At 48.1% G+C, this 16,026-nt stretch overlaps 1 protein-coding gene across 1 annotated transcript in view; it reads right to left on the bottom strand.

The window, feature by feature from the left end:
• Positions 1-60: 60 nt before the first annotated feature.
• The window catches only part of wwtr1 (WW domain containing transcription regulator 1), a 31,285-nt gene continuing 15,319 nt past the window's right edge, over positions 61-16,026 (bottom strand). The window contains exons 2-6 of the mRNA XM_072704051.1: positions 11,884-12,032; positions 6,313-6,599; positions 4,056-4,183; positions 3,425-3,537; positions 61-2,891 (exon numbers count right to left, since the gene is read on the bottom strand). Coding sequence (XP_072560152.1) covers positions 2,710-2,891; positions 3,425-3,537; positions 4,056-4,183; positions 6,313-6,599; positions 11,884-12,032 — 859 coding nt within the window. The 3' untranslated portion in view covers positions 61-2,709. The remainder of the gene's footprint in view (positions 2,892-3,424; positions 3,538-4,055; positions 4,184-6,312; positions 6,600-11,883; positions 12,033-16,026) is intronic.

Genomic DNA, 16,026 nt, shown 5'->3' with positions numbered 1-16,026 from the left:
TGTTGATTAAAGATGGATGGATAGATGGGCGGATGGATGGATGGATAAAATAAACAGGCGTGGCACTGAAAGAGTTTTATTAAGGTTTAACAGAAGTTACATGAGCTTAAAAAATCCATTTAGGACTCTGTGAGGTTACATTCTTTTAAGTGAACTTCACTTTGCTTCCAGATTTCCAGTCCCTGTTAACGTGTGAATCACCAGCATACCGTCAACATTCACATACCCAAAGCCGATCCTTGGCACTGTACTCTTTCCATGCAGAGAAACCCCAAAGCCCATTCAGCTTACTCTACAGTCACATCCAAACCAAGTCGCTTCCCACTAGATGCTCACCTTACATCTCCAAAGTGCCTTCTTAATTTATGAGTACTTTGTTTTGGAAACATTTACAAATCGCTCATTTTCAGAAATGTTTCAGTCCCAAAGAAATTTATATTTCACACCTCACTGCATTTCATTTGCTGCTAAGGTCCCTTCACTCTGTTTTAATTGCTTCTCAACAGTTCATTAGTAGAGTAATAAATGCTGGCGATGGGAATGGCATTTAGGCAAACCCTCTCTTGCACCTTAGATGCACATTGCCTCCCTTCATTTCCCAAGGTCACTGATCTGGGATCAGATCGACGGCCGCACCTTTTGCCCCTAGCCCTTTCAGGGCAAGCCTAGCGCTGACCTGGGATCAGAGCTGCTAAGGTTGGCATTTATTTTTGTTTTGGGCAGAACATAGCCTTACAGTGGGTCCTCTACATCGTTCTTCAACCTAATTCAGCTCCCGTTTAGTGTGCCGTTAGGACATCATGAGCATTAAGTCAACCAATAACCAAAGATACACATAACCTACATACATACATACAATCGCTCCTCTTTATATCTACCGTTCATTCCTTTCACAAGACTGCCTTCTTACTCCTTCCATTCTAAAGAAAACTAACGCAGTATGGTCTTGATAAACAAATGGACTAGACCTGGGGCCTGTTTCACAAAGCAGGATTTCTTGCTTAGCCAGATAACTTGCCAGATTTAAGGTAGTCTGGGCTAAATAGACCATATTTTCATCAATTTACATTTAACCCAGACTACCTTAAATCTGGCAAGTTATCTGGCTAAGCAAGTAATCCTGCTTTGTGAAACAGGCCCCTGTAACTAGCAAGTACGTAGTTATCATGCCATAAAAACCAACAGAATTACACGACCGACTCCGACCAACTCTGAACCCACAAGTTAGGAACTTTCCATCTTGAAACTCCAAAAGACTACTTTTACATTTATGCATATTTTCAAAACTGATACAAAATACATTTTTTTTTTCCATATTCCCTGCAAGAAAGATTTATCAGAGGTGCCCGCTTTTGGGTGCTATTTCCCAAACAGACAACAAAAGGTTGAGGTGTGATTTGCCATTATAAAAAACACACGATACATGTTTGGAAAAAAGTGAATTAGGGAGCATTTCCATTTTTAAATCACTACCACGAGCTCAACATGAATATTGGAATAAAAAATATTTCAAAACATTGCTGGTTTGTAGTGCTTTGAAATTCAAATGTATTAAAATTCTATGTTAGAAAAAAAAACAATCATAGCTTGATAAATACTTAAATGCATATTAAAATTAAAAAAGGCTACTAATCAGATTGAATCAATTGGAACAATTGTACAGTATATAAAAATGAATACTGTAGTGTTACATAAAACACAACACAAGATAAATGTTTGTTATCCTGCATAATGGAGGCAAGAACTGTAGCGCTGAAACAGTCAGGTATTTGTGTGTGTTTATAAACCGATAAAACTATTAAAATACTTGCAAAAACTGTAAACGTCAACTGAAAGCTTACAGTTGACTCCGAAGGCGTTCATTTTTGAATCTGTGCACAAAAAGATCATAATTATTTGGCATAACTGTGAAGAAGATGCCACTAAAGTTACTTTTGCTGAAAAATTTGGAAGCTGCTGAAAGGTTCGCGGCTGAAGCTCCAGGAGGTTGTGGGTTAGAGTCCACAGCGAGCGTCAGCCCTCGTAAAACGCGTGAGGCACACAGCTGCCCCCTTAAAGGCCAACGGCTCCGACGCCAGCAGCAAACCCTCACTCATTCTGATCGATGCTGCTGACAGAAGCGCTGGCTCCACCTAGTGGCCAACAGAAATCCACACCTCCATTCTGCGGCTGCCCGGCGCACGGACAGAACCACAGCTGCCCAGACTGGTCATATCCCTCAGAAAAGCGGAGTGCTGATGCTAAAGCAGACGAGAAGCGCTCTCCTGCGAGTGCAAAAAGCTTTGTGCTACCAGCATTCGCTCTGATTCACTGCGTTTTCATCTTTACATACATAATTTATTTTTTGGCTGGTTTTGTTACCTTTGGTTAGTCAATCCGGTCCTCGAAAAACCCAGACAGTGCACGTCTTTGCTGCCTCCCAAAAAAATGTGGACTGTCTGGTACAGAGCCGGGTGGGAGCAAAAACGTGGAACATCTGGCAGTCCCCAAGGGCCCGACTGAGAAAGGTTAGTTGTTCCTTTCAAACACAAAAGGGTTTGTCTGTGACAATGAGGCATCCTGACAAGAACAAGCGATGGCTAAATTAAGAATAAAGAAAGCCAAATGGGAAGTGTGTATATATATATATATATATATATATATATATATATAGTTTTTTTGCTGCCCGACTCCCTGCTCCAGTCCCCCTGCCCCCCGCTACCCACACCCCTACAGCCAAGTCAAGAAGGGCTCATTCTTGTTCAGCACCGACTCCACATCGTTGAGGATGGGGATGAGATCGGCCCCCTCCAGCGTGCCCAGGTCCACGTTTGTGCCGGGCAGTGAGTCCAGGAAGTCGGGGAATCGGGTCTGCTGTGGCACCGCCATGTTGCCTTGGGCCAGGGTCTCTCCTGCAGAGGGCAAATCGACACTTAGACATGGGTCCTATACCCAATAACCAGACTAACACCATGTAACACTATACTGGATAAGCAACTGGAAGATGTGTGAACAGACAATGAATAATACTAATATCCTCATTAAAACAGCAAAAACATTAACAATCTAGCATCCTGGTGTTACAGTCTAATTCCATAATATGCCGTCAGTTGACAATTATATAATATCAACAAGTATACTGTTAGATACAAAGATACATAGGGGTATAGAGCCTCAAGGTGTAAGAGGGGAGCTACTGAGCCCTTAACCGGACCTACAACCCAACTCCAAGTAATATTGCATGCAAGCAGTCGGTTTATGACCATTTAATGTCACAAATTCCTACTCTGCCACACTGTATAATGTAACTCTGCTCTTAAATTGTCCATAGAATGGACCTAGAGACTCAGCTGCACCTCTTACTACTTCCGCTGCAAAGAAACTCACGCGTGTGGAATGGTGCGGTGACACTGGTCACTCTGTGCCCTGGTTAAGGTGGTAGTACCTGTGTCCATTTCCTCCAAGTTGTTGAGGAAGTCCTCTGGGGTGGTGGGCACGCTATAACAGCCGAGGCCTAGTCCGCTGTCCGTGCTCTGCTCCCGGGAGTGATAGGGCCCACTGAAGATCCAGGAACAAACAGCACTTTCCTCAGTTCTCCTTATTTACACAGCACTGTGACATGGTAAGAACCTCACTAACAATAAATCATGCATCAGGCACAACACACACCTAACGCGGGTGGTGCTTAGCTGCCAAAAGCTGATCAACTAATTGTCCAACTAACAAACCCGTTAACTATCCTAGCTCCTCAGTGCGAACATCACGAACAGCCCTCCCCTCCCACACCAACAGGCAAACGTTTCATCTGATGTTAGATTTCCAGAGTTAGATTCGCCAGAGAGGTACTGCAGCCAAAGTATTAATTCGCTTATTACACAAACTGACACTCAGTGTAATTAGCAGGCCTGTATTATAGCTCTGTAGCTTCCAGGAAGCCTTTTAGCTAATAAATGTTTCCCTTCTTAGCATTCAGAGGGAAATTCCCACTCTGAACCTGAAAGTATTCTCATAGTTAACGTGCATTAAACACTAGCAATCTAAAGTTCCGGTGGGAGGAGGAACGAGAAGACTCTTGCCTGTTAAGGAATGGGTCAGAGCCATTGTTGTGCACGGCGGCCTGGTTGATAGGTGCTGTGTTGATGGTGGCTGCTGTCTGGGCCATGTTGTCTGACTCCATGGGGATTTGCCTGCACAGCGCCACCTCCTGGTGGGGGGAATGCATTGGGTTAGCTGGTGGTTTTTTCACAACAAAAGTTATTTTAGGATTGACAAAGGTACAGTATTAGCCCCCTTTAAGCATTGTAATATAATTGCAATAATTATTTTAAATGAGGTATATAAGGGATGACAACAAGGAATCAGGGTTCGAATAGAAAGAATACTGCAGCATAAGGTGAGCAAATACAAGTTGTTACAACATGATTGCTTTTGTTTTGATTCTGTGGAGGCGTAACAGGTATTTATGCGAGGAGCAGGTGGTGAGGCTATTAAGGACACGGCCTTGTAACCTGGAAGCTGACGGTTCCAGTTCTAGGAGTGGCCCTGTCGCCCCGATAAAGTCACTCGACCTGAATCTTGGCAAGTCGCGCCACCAAGTTACTCAACTGTTGGAAAACATCCAGCGAGGTGCAGCAGAGCAAAACTTAGGCTGCTCTGAATGAAAGCATCACCACGTATAAAAATAACCAACAATAACAAGAAGATAATCAGATAATACACAAAGTTGCAGGAGGCAGGACGGCGAGCGGCATCATGGGATAGCGAGGTGCTGTGTGCACCGGTATGTGTGCAGACAAGCTATCCCCTTCAAGTGGAGTTAAAAGCCAATCCAGTGTTCAGTCGTTTCTTAAAATCAACCCACCACTTATTTAGCAGACACTTTTATCCAAAGAGACGTACATTTTGAAAAAGCAGGGACAGCCAGTTGCTGGAGCGATTGGGGGTTAAGGGCCTTGCTCAGGGGACCAGTGGTGACATCACTCAGCCGCTCCTGGGATTTGAACCAACAACCTTCTGGTCGCAGACATGGGATCCTAACCTGCTGAGCTACACTTCTGTTTTAATGTGAGAATAGGACTGACACAGACCTTCCTCCAGTTCATTATGCTCCAGCTGTCAACAACTCAGACTCCAAAGGGTATCTTTGAAGTAATGTTAAACAAGGCTGCACACTGCAACGCCAGCTTTGGGTAGACAGAAAGGCTCATTGCTTCAAACGAGTCACTCGCAACGTCCATCGTTCTTCCGGGCTTGTCTCTGTTAAACACAGCTGTGTGTTTTCGGCCAGCGCGAGCCAAGACGGGACGTCTAAGTTTACTTCTCGGTCGGAGACAGTGCGAGGATAGAGCCGGGCCGTCCTCAAAAGGGCCTTCCGCCAGATTATAACTGATGGCCTGCTCGGCTAAAAGCTACGGATGGGCGTCATGGAGGCAGGACCGGGAGAATCGTGGATAACCTGGTGGGTGTCAGAAAGCAGGAGCGCCGTGGCGAGCTGGGCCGGGCCGGAGAGAGCGGGTCTGAGACACTTCCCCTCTAACGCCAAACCAAGTGTTCCTGCCGAAGATAAACACCTCCCGAGTGAGGTAACTGCTGGACCTCAGCACACTCCCTTCTCTAAACACCAAGGATAACGTCTGTTTGTGAAAGGGGGCTTTGTGGGCCTGCTGCCAGCCACATCGTGCCCACTCCGCCTAAACTGTCCGCTAGTGTGATCTTTCTGCAGACGCCCAGCTGCGTAACTCCCCGAAGGTGCTGCCGCCTCGATGAGGAGCGTTTTCTGGGAGGTGGTCTTGCTTCCTGGCCTTGCCGACATCATTCTGGATGTGATTTTGCCAAGGCTCTGGAAAACGCAGCCGCCTGATTCATCGGCATAAGGAAGAGGAGATGACTAAATGGGTATTTTAATAGCGTGGTGTTCCTGCCATAGGATAAACAAACAAAAAGCACTCTAACAGGACATCTGGGAGCAGAGCTGGGGGCACGGGGCCACAGGCTGAGGGCCACGATAGGAATCACTGTTTTGGAAAATGAACTGGGTAATTTCTAATGGACGTGTCTGTGTGTTTCCGTGTCATGTGTTCATGTCCCACCCCCCATTTCCTGTACCCGGGTGATAAACTGTACACTCCTGATACAAAGGCCCGCTGTCTATGTGTTATCTCCACTGGGCAGGAGAGGAAGCCGATGGCAGAGCCATTGTGAAGAGCAATCACACAATACAGGCTGTGCCATTGCTTCATCGGCACCTCATCAACAGCTCTCGCCTTGGATTGGCTATATGTCTCATCAGCCTTTCAACTGATTGGTTAGTGGCCTATACGGCGGATAAGCTACCTGTCTCATGAGCTCTTCCTGTCTCATCCGTATACGCTTGCGCTCCAACTGGATCCGCTGCAGCCTCATCTTCTGCTGGTGCTGCTGCTGGGTGGTCAGAGGGTTAGGGAGATTGATGAGCCCAACCTGGGCATTCTGCTGCTGGATGCTCTGTGGGGAAACTGGGCTGCTGGAGGCCAAAGTCTGGGCTTGGGCTTGGGCTTGAGCTTGCTGGTGCTGGTGCTGGTGTTGCTGCTGGTGCTGGTGCTGATGTTGATGCTGGTGCTGCTGGTGATGGTGGGACATCACTGTGGATTAAAGCAAAGGTGCAGGATAGAGTTTCAGCTTCACAAATATGCATATCTGCCGTGGAGCTCCTTGGATAAGGTCAAATCCATCAATCCATCAAGGTTCCGGTCCTGGAACGCAGTAAGTGGTAGTCGGCATTTAGAGCATCAATACCGTGACACAAGGTCACGCATGTTCTGCTGCAGCTTCCTCTAGTCTAGAGTCTTTGGCTATTTGATGAAAGTCTTCATCAAAGCAGCGAAGTCGTTTAGTCACAACCGCTGCTCGACGTCCCTCTCACCCGCCTCCAGGAGCCTGCATGTATGTGTCTGCATGCGCCTGCGCAGATCTATACGCATGCATGTGAGCATTCCCACATTTACACCTCCAGGGTTCTGGAGGGTATTCCACAAAGCAGGATTTCTTCATTAGCCAGATAACTTAAGCCAAATGTAAGGATTGTCCAACAGGAGTGTCACTTATCTCTCTTCCCATTGGACAGTTTTCACATTATCCAGCTAACTGGGAAATCCTGCTTTGTTACCCTGCTCTTTAAAACGATCCGTCTCTTTACTGGACCCCTTCAATCATGCTGAATTCAGAGAAGAGTTATTAAATCGGTTATTAAAAAAAATTGTTAAGAATACTGCCCAGGACAAAAAATCTGTGTAACATGAGCATTACAATTTTTTTTTTATTATTTTTTTATTTAACTTTTATTTTTCGAGGCAAGTCACTAACAACAATTTTTATTTACATTGACGGCCTGGCAAATACATTTGTTTTGTATCTTCAATGGTAAGCGATCGCTCCTCATGATTTACGACAAGGACGATAAAGGAACAGATTCAACTGCCTTCACATCCAGCCTCCAAGACACCCTCCCTCCGCCCCCACAGAGGGGTCACATGTTCCCCCCTCGTGCAGGTGGACAACATGCTCTCCCCTTACACACACCCCCGCAACCAAACCCCCACGCAGTAAAGTTATGATTATTTTACCCCAGAGAGGGCAGGCGGCCCAGCTGGCTCCGTGCGAGGTTAGGTCCGTCTCTGCCCCCCCCCCCCCCCCAGCCCCCCCCAGCCTGGGCGGGTTGTCACCCAGGTCGCCGTGATAAGAAACACATGTTCACCAAACCGGCAGAGTGCGGTCCAGCGTTCCCTCGCCCGGGCTTAGTCACGACATGGAGGGAGAATAAACTGGGGGAGGAGGGGAGGGGGCAGCTAGGGAGCAGATAGGGAGGACAGTGAGGAGGGGGGGGGCACGAAAGGGAGAGTGCAAAAGGGACGGCCAAAAGCAGAGGGTTTAACTGCAGCGGCTTTGCCAACAAAAACCTGATTGTTATTTATGTCCCTGAAAACAGCGTCAGCCACCCAATACGGTAACAGAAAGGCCTTCGCCGCCGCCAAAATCTGTTGTGCATTAAAAGGCCGACAGCAAAACCCACTCACAACAACGCTTCCCTCAACCGGGGGAGGGGGACAGCCAAGAACAGCCCACAAGCTATCTCTGGGTGAGCTGCGCGCCCAGACTTCTCACGCACAGGGCCAGTCTGGGGGGGCGTCTCCCAACCCGCGGCTCCAGAGGCCTGGAAATGCTGGAGAATCTGGGACAACTGGGGGCCCGGGGGAGGGGAAGCGGGAAAAGGCAAGGTGTAAGGCAGGCCTTGGGCAGCCCAGGCAGGCCTTGGGCAGCCCAGGCAGGCCTTGGGCAGCCCAGACAGGCCTTGGGTGTGCCACAGAGCTGGTGGGCCACTGCACTAACCAGGACACTGGTGAGAGCCGCCTGACAGTTTGGGACGATTTGCGGTTATTTTTCAGAATCTACCTTGTTTGACGGCGGCAAAAAGTTGCCGTATTAAATCAACACAATAATGGAAAATAATGAACCTCAATCAAACAGAAATCCTTGTATCAGGACTGTTCTGGGTATGATTTACAGGGGGCTCCTGGGGTTAACCAACAGAAGGAAAGATAAAACAGTGAAATATGAAGAAACAGGTGTATGAAGGCGGATATTAAGGTCCAGCTGACAGGGCGGGTGATCTCACACATATTCGATTCATTCTTGCTCATGCTGTACACACTTTCAGCTTTTTTTTCTTCGACAAAGTGCTCTGCAGGAACCATCATCCCATCTGTTTTATTGCCGCCTTCATCGCCTGCTCGCAAAATTCACAGGAACTGTAAAAGTTTGCGAAACCTGTAGATGCACGCAGATGAATTGGTCAGAGGATGAGAGCAGGAGATTGTTTCTGCTGGCAGTGAACTAAGCCGAATGCCAGAAGGCAGCCAGCAGATTAATTCTCCCTGCTGAGTCATCAGAGTGCTGTGCAGGACGGAGCCACTGACCCCCAGGGGCCTGGGTATGTCTCCTCCTAAATCCCAGAACCCTGCGGTCCATATCCATCGCAAGCCTCCCTGCCCAGTCTCTCCCACCACTGTTTTACGCCAGTTGTATAGAGGGATGTGCCCCAAGGTTGATATGACCAAGGTGCCAGCTGGTGCAATACTGTATATGTGAATGGGATGTGGGTTCAAGAGGTCTGTGGGATCCTGCTGACACTGATGGGGGGAGCAGGGTGGCGTCGCCGTGGGACCAAGCTGCAGCTAGTGGGGGCTTGAGTTTGGTGTGAATCGGCCTGGAGCAATTTTGCTTTTGGGAAAGACTCCCCAGGTGGGAGTCTTTCCCAATACTGGAATACTGGTGACGTAAACATGCTTTGAAGACCAAGGCTGACGCTGACATTCTTAAGAGCCCCAAAATTTGATGCGAACATGGTTTGTTGGTGGATGTTTTTTGGATTCGTTTTTGGTGCAGCCCCCGTGTTGAGGTATGGTTTGGGTTATCAGTCTCGACGTGTGTGAAGAGCTTTCTGACCCTTTCAGCTCATGTTAGAGGGCCGATGGAACATAGCGTGACATGTTCGTTCCTGTTGGTCTACCTGATGTCACGTGACCACGTATCGTATACCTCAAACAAAGAGTGACTTAATGTTTCGATGGTCATATGTGAATATGTCCTGAGGTCATGTTCGTCTGTGACTGCACCCTTAAGCAGGGATTGTTCTTAGTCTCACAAACATCTCATTTGATTCATAAAGGCTGCACTGCTGGATTATACACACTAACCGGCAAGCTCTGCACGTCCAGTAAGAAGAAGCCTTTTAAACCAAGGTGGCAGGAGTTATGCAAGGAAATGTGAAACCTAGGTCCTCCGGAGGGATACTGTCCATCAGAACATCTTACATTCTCTCTCTCACCCTATATAACACCCCCTGTTGATTCTGACTGGCAGAACACAGTCTAGTGTAAAAAGTATAGCTTAAATTTATATGGTATAGTAGTTTAGTATGGGTAAAAGTGAATGTGTACATACTTCTGAATTGTCTTAAAACTGTAATGCGTGTCATACGTTCTACTGGAGCATACCCAACAAGACAAATACTTTGTATGTTACATATATTTGGCCGATAAAGATCTTTCTGATTCTGATTTGGATCAGAACATGGTTGGATATAATAAACTGGGGTTTTGGCATAAACATGGGTTGCAGGTCAGATGAAATGAGTAATTTTTCAATATTATTTAAGAAGTGAGAGGTAACCTATTCGCCTATTAACACAGCTGTGGTTCTGATGTCATCCTCAAACATGAACACCTTCATGTGGATCCATTCTTATAATAATGGATTCTATCAGAATCAGCTAAAGGGTTAGTCCCAGCCCATGGGAAAGCCAAAGCTAGAATTACCGGCCCTGTGAGAGTGTCCATCGAGTCTGGCGGAAATCCCAGCGGCCCCAGCTGCCTGCCTGCCCTGTCCTACCATGATGAACCACCCCCCCCCCCCCACCCCACACACACACACACGCTTATGGCACACAGGAAATCTCCCCCCCCCCCCACTGGCTTCCAAAAACATCTGTTTGTCCTTCAGCTGTTTTTGACACAGCACAGGAAGGCACTCCTCACTGGCAGCAGTGTGGTGACACACCTCTTTTCCATTTCGTCATGACGAGCGGCCAGGGCGCATTTGGTACTGATTTGCTGTGCCGGCCGCCGGGAGAACAAACAGCCGGCGCTGTACGGAGGCAGGAAACCTTCGCTCGGGCTCGCCTGCCGAGGTGAGGCAATCCGCAGGGGCGGCGAATCGAAGGCGTGAGGTGAACAGGTTCAACCCGCCAGCGGCCAAGGCCTTTCACTCGGTCCGCTCCCATTGGAGCCGGGAGGGAGCTGCACGCATTGGAGCCTCACGCAAACGCCTGAATCTCCGTAGACGTGCGTGCCGAGCGTCTTACTCTACTGTCGATCCTCTCGCCAGTACCCCTTTCGAATCAGTGCCCGCTCTCAGCAAAGTGATTTGCATCTCCAGGAATGCCGACCTCCGTCACGGTCTGACTGGCAGACGGCTGCGTTTTTATTCACGTTTAGTGTGAAGTGCTTCCACATTAGTGGGGATTTCACTCTTTATTTGGACCCATTTCCCCTATGCCCCGTCCTCCTTGCTCCATTAGCAAATAATCAAGAAAGCTAATTTTATTCAATGCCTTTTAAAAATCAACATATCGAGTTTAGTTGAGTAATCATGTCAATTCTAGGTCACCTCATTACTTAAAGGCACCCTTGTACACCCAGGGCCACCAAGAAATGCCACAGGGCCTCAAAGTGAACTGAAAGGTCAGCCAACAGCCAAACAACAGAGGCAGCAGAGGCTGATCTTCCACCAAAAACACCTCTCTGTCTGCACAGAGGCCAGTCTGATGGGACAAGCATCTGTCCGCAGCTACATCAGAACAGGTCCTAACGGAGAACAAGCCGTCAAACTGGTATTTGTTGCATCCATCAGAAAGAAAAATCCAGGAGATCCCAGCTTCCCTCTGTCTAGAAAAGATCGTAGCTGTAATGATTCAGGTCGATCCCTAGCCGAAAGCCACTCCTGCTATTTAAACCTGCGACGTTTCGCTCACAAGTAAAATACTTCCTTATAAGCTTGGCAAATGGGAATAAGTGTGCAACTTGAACCTGTGGAGCAGGATTTTATTTTTCAATTTTTATAAGTAGACGAGGCCAGGTCATCACCTGCCGTCCCTTAGAGCAGCGGTAATCGTCTGCATAGAGCAGGTTGACGGGAACAATGATGCGCATCTATCACAGCTAGGCAGTTATCTCGGAACAGAAGTAGTATTCTCACCCCAAACAAAAAGTTTTATCGTCTCCCGCACAGGAATGCTACAGACAAATGATTCTTTTCTGTATCCTTAGGAAGAATGAGAGCTCCCCCTAGGGTCTAGGTGGAGGTACTTACCGAGGTTGGGCTGCGATAGGGCCATGGAGCGTTGCTGGGCCACTCCAGGGTTGGGGTTTGCAGGTGTCTGACCATGGAGGCTCATCTGGTGCATGGCAGCCGTCATGGTCTTACGGGGGTCCTGCCATGTGGTGATTTTATCTACATGGCTGTGTGGGAGAGAGAGAAGAGGGGCAGGGACAGAACAAGGGTCAATCTTCCGATCTCCGAGCTAGATTCATTTCTCAAAGGATGCTTTCACTGCCAGGCGTTTTCGCAGCTCGAGCAACCACTACCCCCTCCCTGCCCAACCCAATGTCAATATGGATGGATGGTTTTGGGTGGACAGCAAAGTCCCAATGTGGGTCTGAAACAAGAAGCTCGTTTGAGAAGCTCGGAGACAACAGAGTGCCCTATTATTGTTTATCAAGTGCTTCAAATGGAAACAAATACAATACGAAAATAAATAACCAACACAGGGGCATCATCACCAATCAGCCTCCTCTTCTGTCATTGGCCCCTTACACAGGGGTATCATCACCAATCAGCCTCCTCTTCTGTCATTGGCCCCTTACACAGGTGCATCATCACCAATCAGCCTCCTCTTCTGTCATTGGCCCCTTACACAGGGGCATCATAACCAATCAGCCTCCTCTTCTGTCATTAGCCCCTTACACAGGGGCATCATAACCAATCAGCCTCCTCTTCTGTCATTGGCCCCTTACACAGGGGCATCATAACCAATCAGCCTCCTCTTCTGTCATTGGCCCCTTACACAGGTGATTCATCACCAATCAGCCTCCTCTTCTGTCATTGGCCCCTTACACAGGTGCATCATCACCAATCAGCCTCCTCTTCTGTCATTGGCCCCCTACACAGGTGCATCATCACCAATCAGCCTCCTCTTCTGTCATTGGCCCCCTACACAGGTGCATCATCACCAATCAGCCTCCTCTTCTGTCATTGGCCCCCTACACAGGTGCATCATCACCAATCAGCCTCCTCTTCTGTCATTGGCCCCCTACACAGGTGCATCATCACCAATCAGCTTCCTCTTCTGTCATTGGCCCCCTACACAGGGGCATCATCTCTGGAAGTCTGTGCCACATCAACCTACTATTACACAATACTGGCCTGTGATCAATCAAGCAGCAGGGACTGAGCAAGCACATTTTCATTAAACCAGGAGAATGAGCTTGGGGCCTTGTAGAAGGTAGTGGGGGGACATTGCAATGGTGTGTACCATCTACCTTATGAACAGGGATTGGCCAGAAGCCAAGGTTTATATGCCAGTGACAGGCATGCGGTGTGAAATACAAGCGTCTGAACAGCGCTGGGAAAGATGGGCCGTGGCTGAGCGCGCCTGTAGCTGAGGGAATTAGAGATGGTGTGTTATTTAAATCCCAATGAAATTCCTGCATGCGTGGGTGGCTGGGGTGGGGACGGGGGGGCAGGCGGACTGGCACCCAGTGGGCCTCGTCATGAGGGGGATTGTGGGAGTTTAGGGTTAGCCACACAAAAGGCAACCTGTTGCGATTCTGTCGTCTTTCACTCGTTTACCCTGTTATGCCCACAGTTGTCTCCTCCCCAAAGCGTGGGTGTGGGTGTGTGCGTGGGGGGGGGGGGGGGGTGTGATTACTGGTTAGATTAATTAACTGAAAAAGGATTCAGCTGAAATAACCAACGGTCTTATTTCTGTTTTGTCAGGTCCTATCAGATCCTCCCTCCTCCCCCAGTACACACCCAGGTTCTAACCCGTCACTGAGCTGAGCGTGAAATTCCAGCTAGCCTGCATTTCTCTCAACACAGTCAAATAAATTTTTTTATAAATAAATAATAAAGAGGCCACCATCGTTAAAGCAGCGCTCGGGGTCTAAAGCTCCCCCCACGCGCAGCATGCGAAGAGACCCGGAAAAGAAAGTACAATGAGGAGGGTTCTGCGTTTTGGGACCCATTAGGAAGAGGCCAAAATCACAGGCTTCCTGCTTTAAACAACAGCTAAACTGTGCTTTCTGTGCTAAAAGGTCATTAGATACTATATGCTGCCATTAACTTAAGTGTTTAATAAAATCACAGGCAAAAAAAAAAGAAAAGCCAGCTGCAGCAATGGTGGCAGCCCCAGTTGCAGATTCCGTACGGCCAGGCGATATGGAGGGACGCCTCTCGCTGGTCCTGACTGCCAGATTCTTTTTCAGTGACTCTCACATGTGCACTGACACACTCATACACACGCACGCACACACACAGCCCTGGAATCATATCTTTGTGGGGACCGCTCGTTCATTTCTATGGGGAAAACGCTAATGCTAACCATGACGACCTTAACCCCTACCCAGCCCTAACCTTAACCATCAGTAACCCAACAAAATACAAGAGTTTTGGCATTTTTAGTTTTTTGATTGCAGAGGTCCCTATAAGGTAAAAAAAAATTTGTATTTATCATGTTGTGGGGACATTTGGTCCCCACACACACACACACACACACACACACAGAGTAAAAGCAGGGTGGTTTTCTTTCCATGTTCAGTGAGAAATGTGCCGCCTTTAAGGAGACTGCGGACTCTGCAGTCATAAGGCATATTAAAGATACTCAAAAAGCAAGACATGTTAAATAAACTTAATAAAACTCATTTCCCCCATCCATCCATCCATCCATCCATCCAATCAATCAACATTTATTGAGTACAGTGTCATATGGGGCCTCTTTTAGGGCACAATACCTAAAAATATCAACAAGCAAATATACTAATATGTGGGCAGTGGTGTCTTAATGGTTTGGGACGCGCACTCGTAACTGAAAGATTGCAGGTTCGAATCCCCGACCAGCAAGGCACCACTGAGGTACCCTGAGCAAGGTACCGCCCCCAAGCACTGCTCCCCGGGCGCTGAATTAGCTGCCCCCTGCTATGTCACATTGTCAAATATGGGTTGATTGCAGAGAACACATTTCGTTGCTGTGGTGCGTCAACAATGACAATTAATATGCTAATAAAACTAACATTTTATTGATCTTCCTCTTTATTTTTCCTTAATTTAACTATTCAAGACAATGAAAAGCAGATAACGCCAGTCAATGAAAGCCGTCACCCATGACGCCCATGTGAATTACTTCCTGCTTGCGCCATAAGTGTTGCCGACGAACGTGGCGTCTTTACATGTCCACCGGGTGGCACGCGAGCGGGTGGGGAGCCTCACGTGACTCAGCAGGGCCCGGCGGCCCAGGGTGTCGCCAACTGTATCATCCCACTCGCCGCAAGGCTGCCGTCACACACTCATTTTTGCCTCTTTTATGCAACCAGGATACGTAAGGGCCTCCACGTCTTTGAGCAATAACCCGACTGTTGCAATTCTCCAGTTTGGGTTTCCATACGAACAACAAAAGGTGTGGTGGCTACCATTTCCAACTTTATAACCCCCCCCCCCCCCCTCACGACGACCACGTACCCTGAGAACAACTGCGGTGTAAAAAAACTCTCAGCGGTTTTTCCCGCACAAGCAGAGAGGAACATGGTTGAGTGAGACACAACTACCTTGTGACTTCATTTGCAGGGAGGATTATATGATCCTTCAGAATGAATTGGGGGGGGTCTAGGTCAGTGCCGTGTCTTGGTCAGGGCCGTGTCTAGGTCAGGGCCGTGTCTAGGTCAGGGCCGTGTCTCTGTGGGCTGAGGACGGCCTCCGTTTCAGGGAGGGTGGGTGTCCACCAGCTGTAGAGAGAGTGTCAGATGGGGTTCCCGGCCAGGGACCTGACACAGGTTCCAGGCAGCTGGGATTCCCATGAGCGGAGACTGAATGCAGGGGCCCTTCGGATGACAGAGAACCAAACACGGATGGCTCACTTTCCACCAACAGGGACCTGCAATATGTCCCTACAAACCCTGAGCCTTACCTTGGGCTGTGTGTGTGTGTTTGTATGGGGAGGGGGGGGTGGTAATAAGGAACTGCAGAGCGATCAGAACGGAAAGCCGGGAGGGACAAAAAAGCTGCTCTTTACGTCAATGAGGGCAAGTTATTTTGTTTTCTTGACAAAACACCTTTTGACTCTGTGAGCTTGCTGTACGAGGACAGGTATTGTGTTTTGATGGAATAAGCAATGGAAGAAGAAAAAAAAACAACAATCGGACACGTGAGCCAGCGGGCAGGTCCTCATCGCGTGGTGGTGTT

This window comes from Paramormyrops kingsleyae, chromosome 21 (assembly GCF_048594095.1).
Source record: "Paramormyrops kingsleyae isolate MSU_618 chromosome 21, PKINGS_0.4, whole genome shotgun sequence".
Lineage (NCBI taxonomy): Eukaryota > Metazoa > Chordata > Actinopteri > Osteoglossiformes > Mormyridae > Paramormyrops > Paramormyrops kingsleyae.
This window is presented reverse-complemented; position numbering and strand designations above follow the sequence as displayed.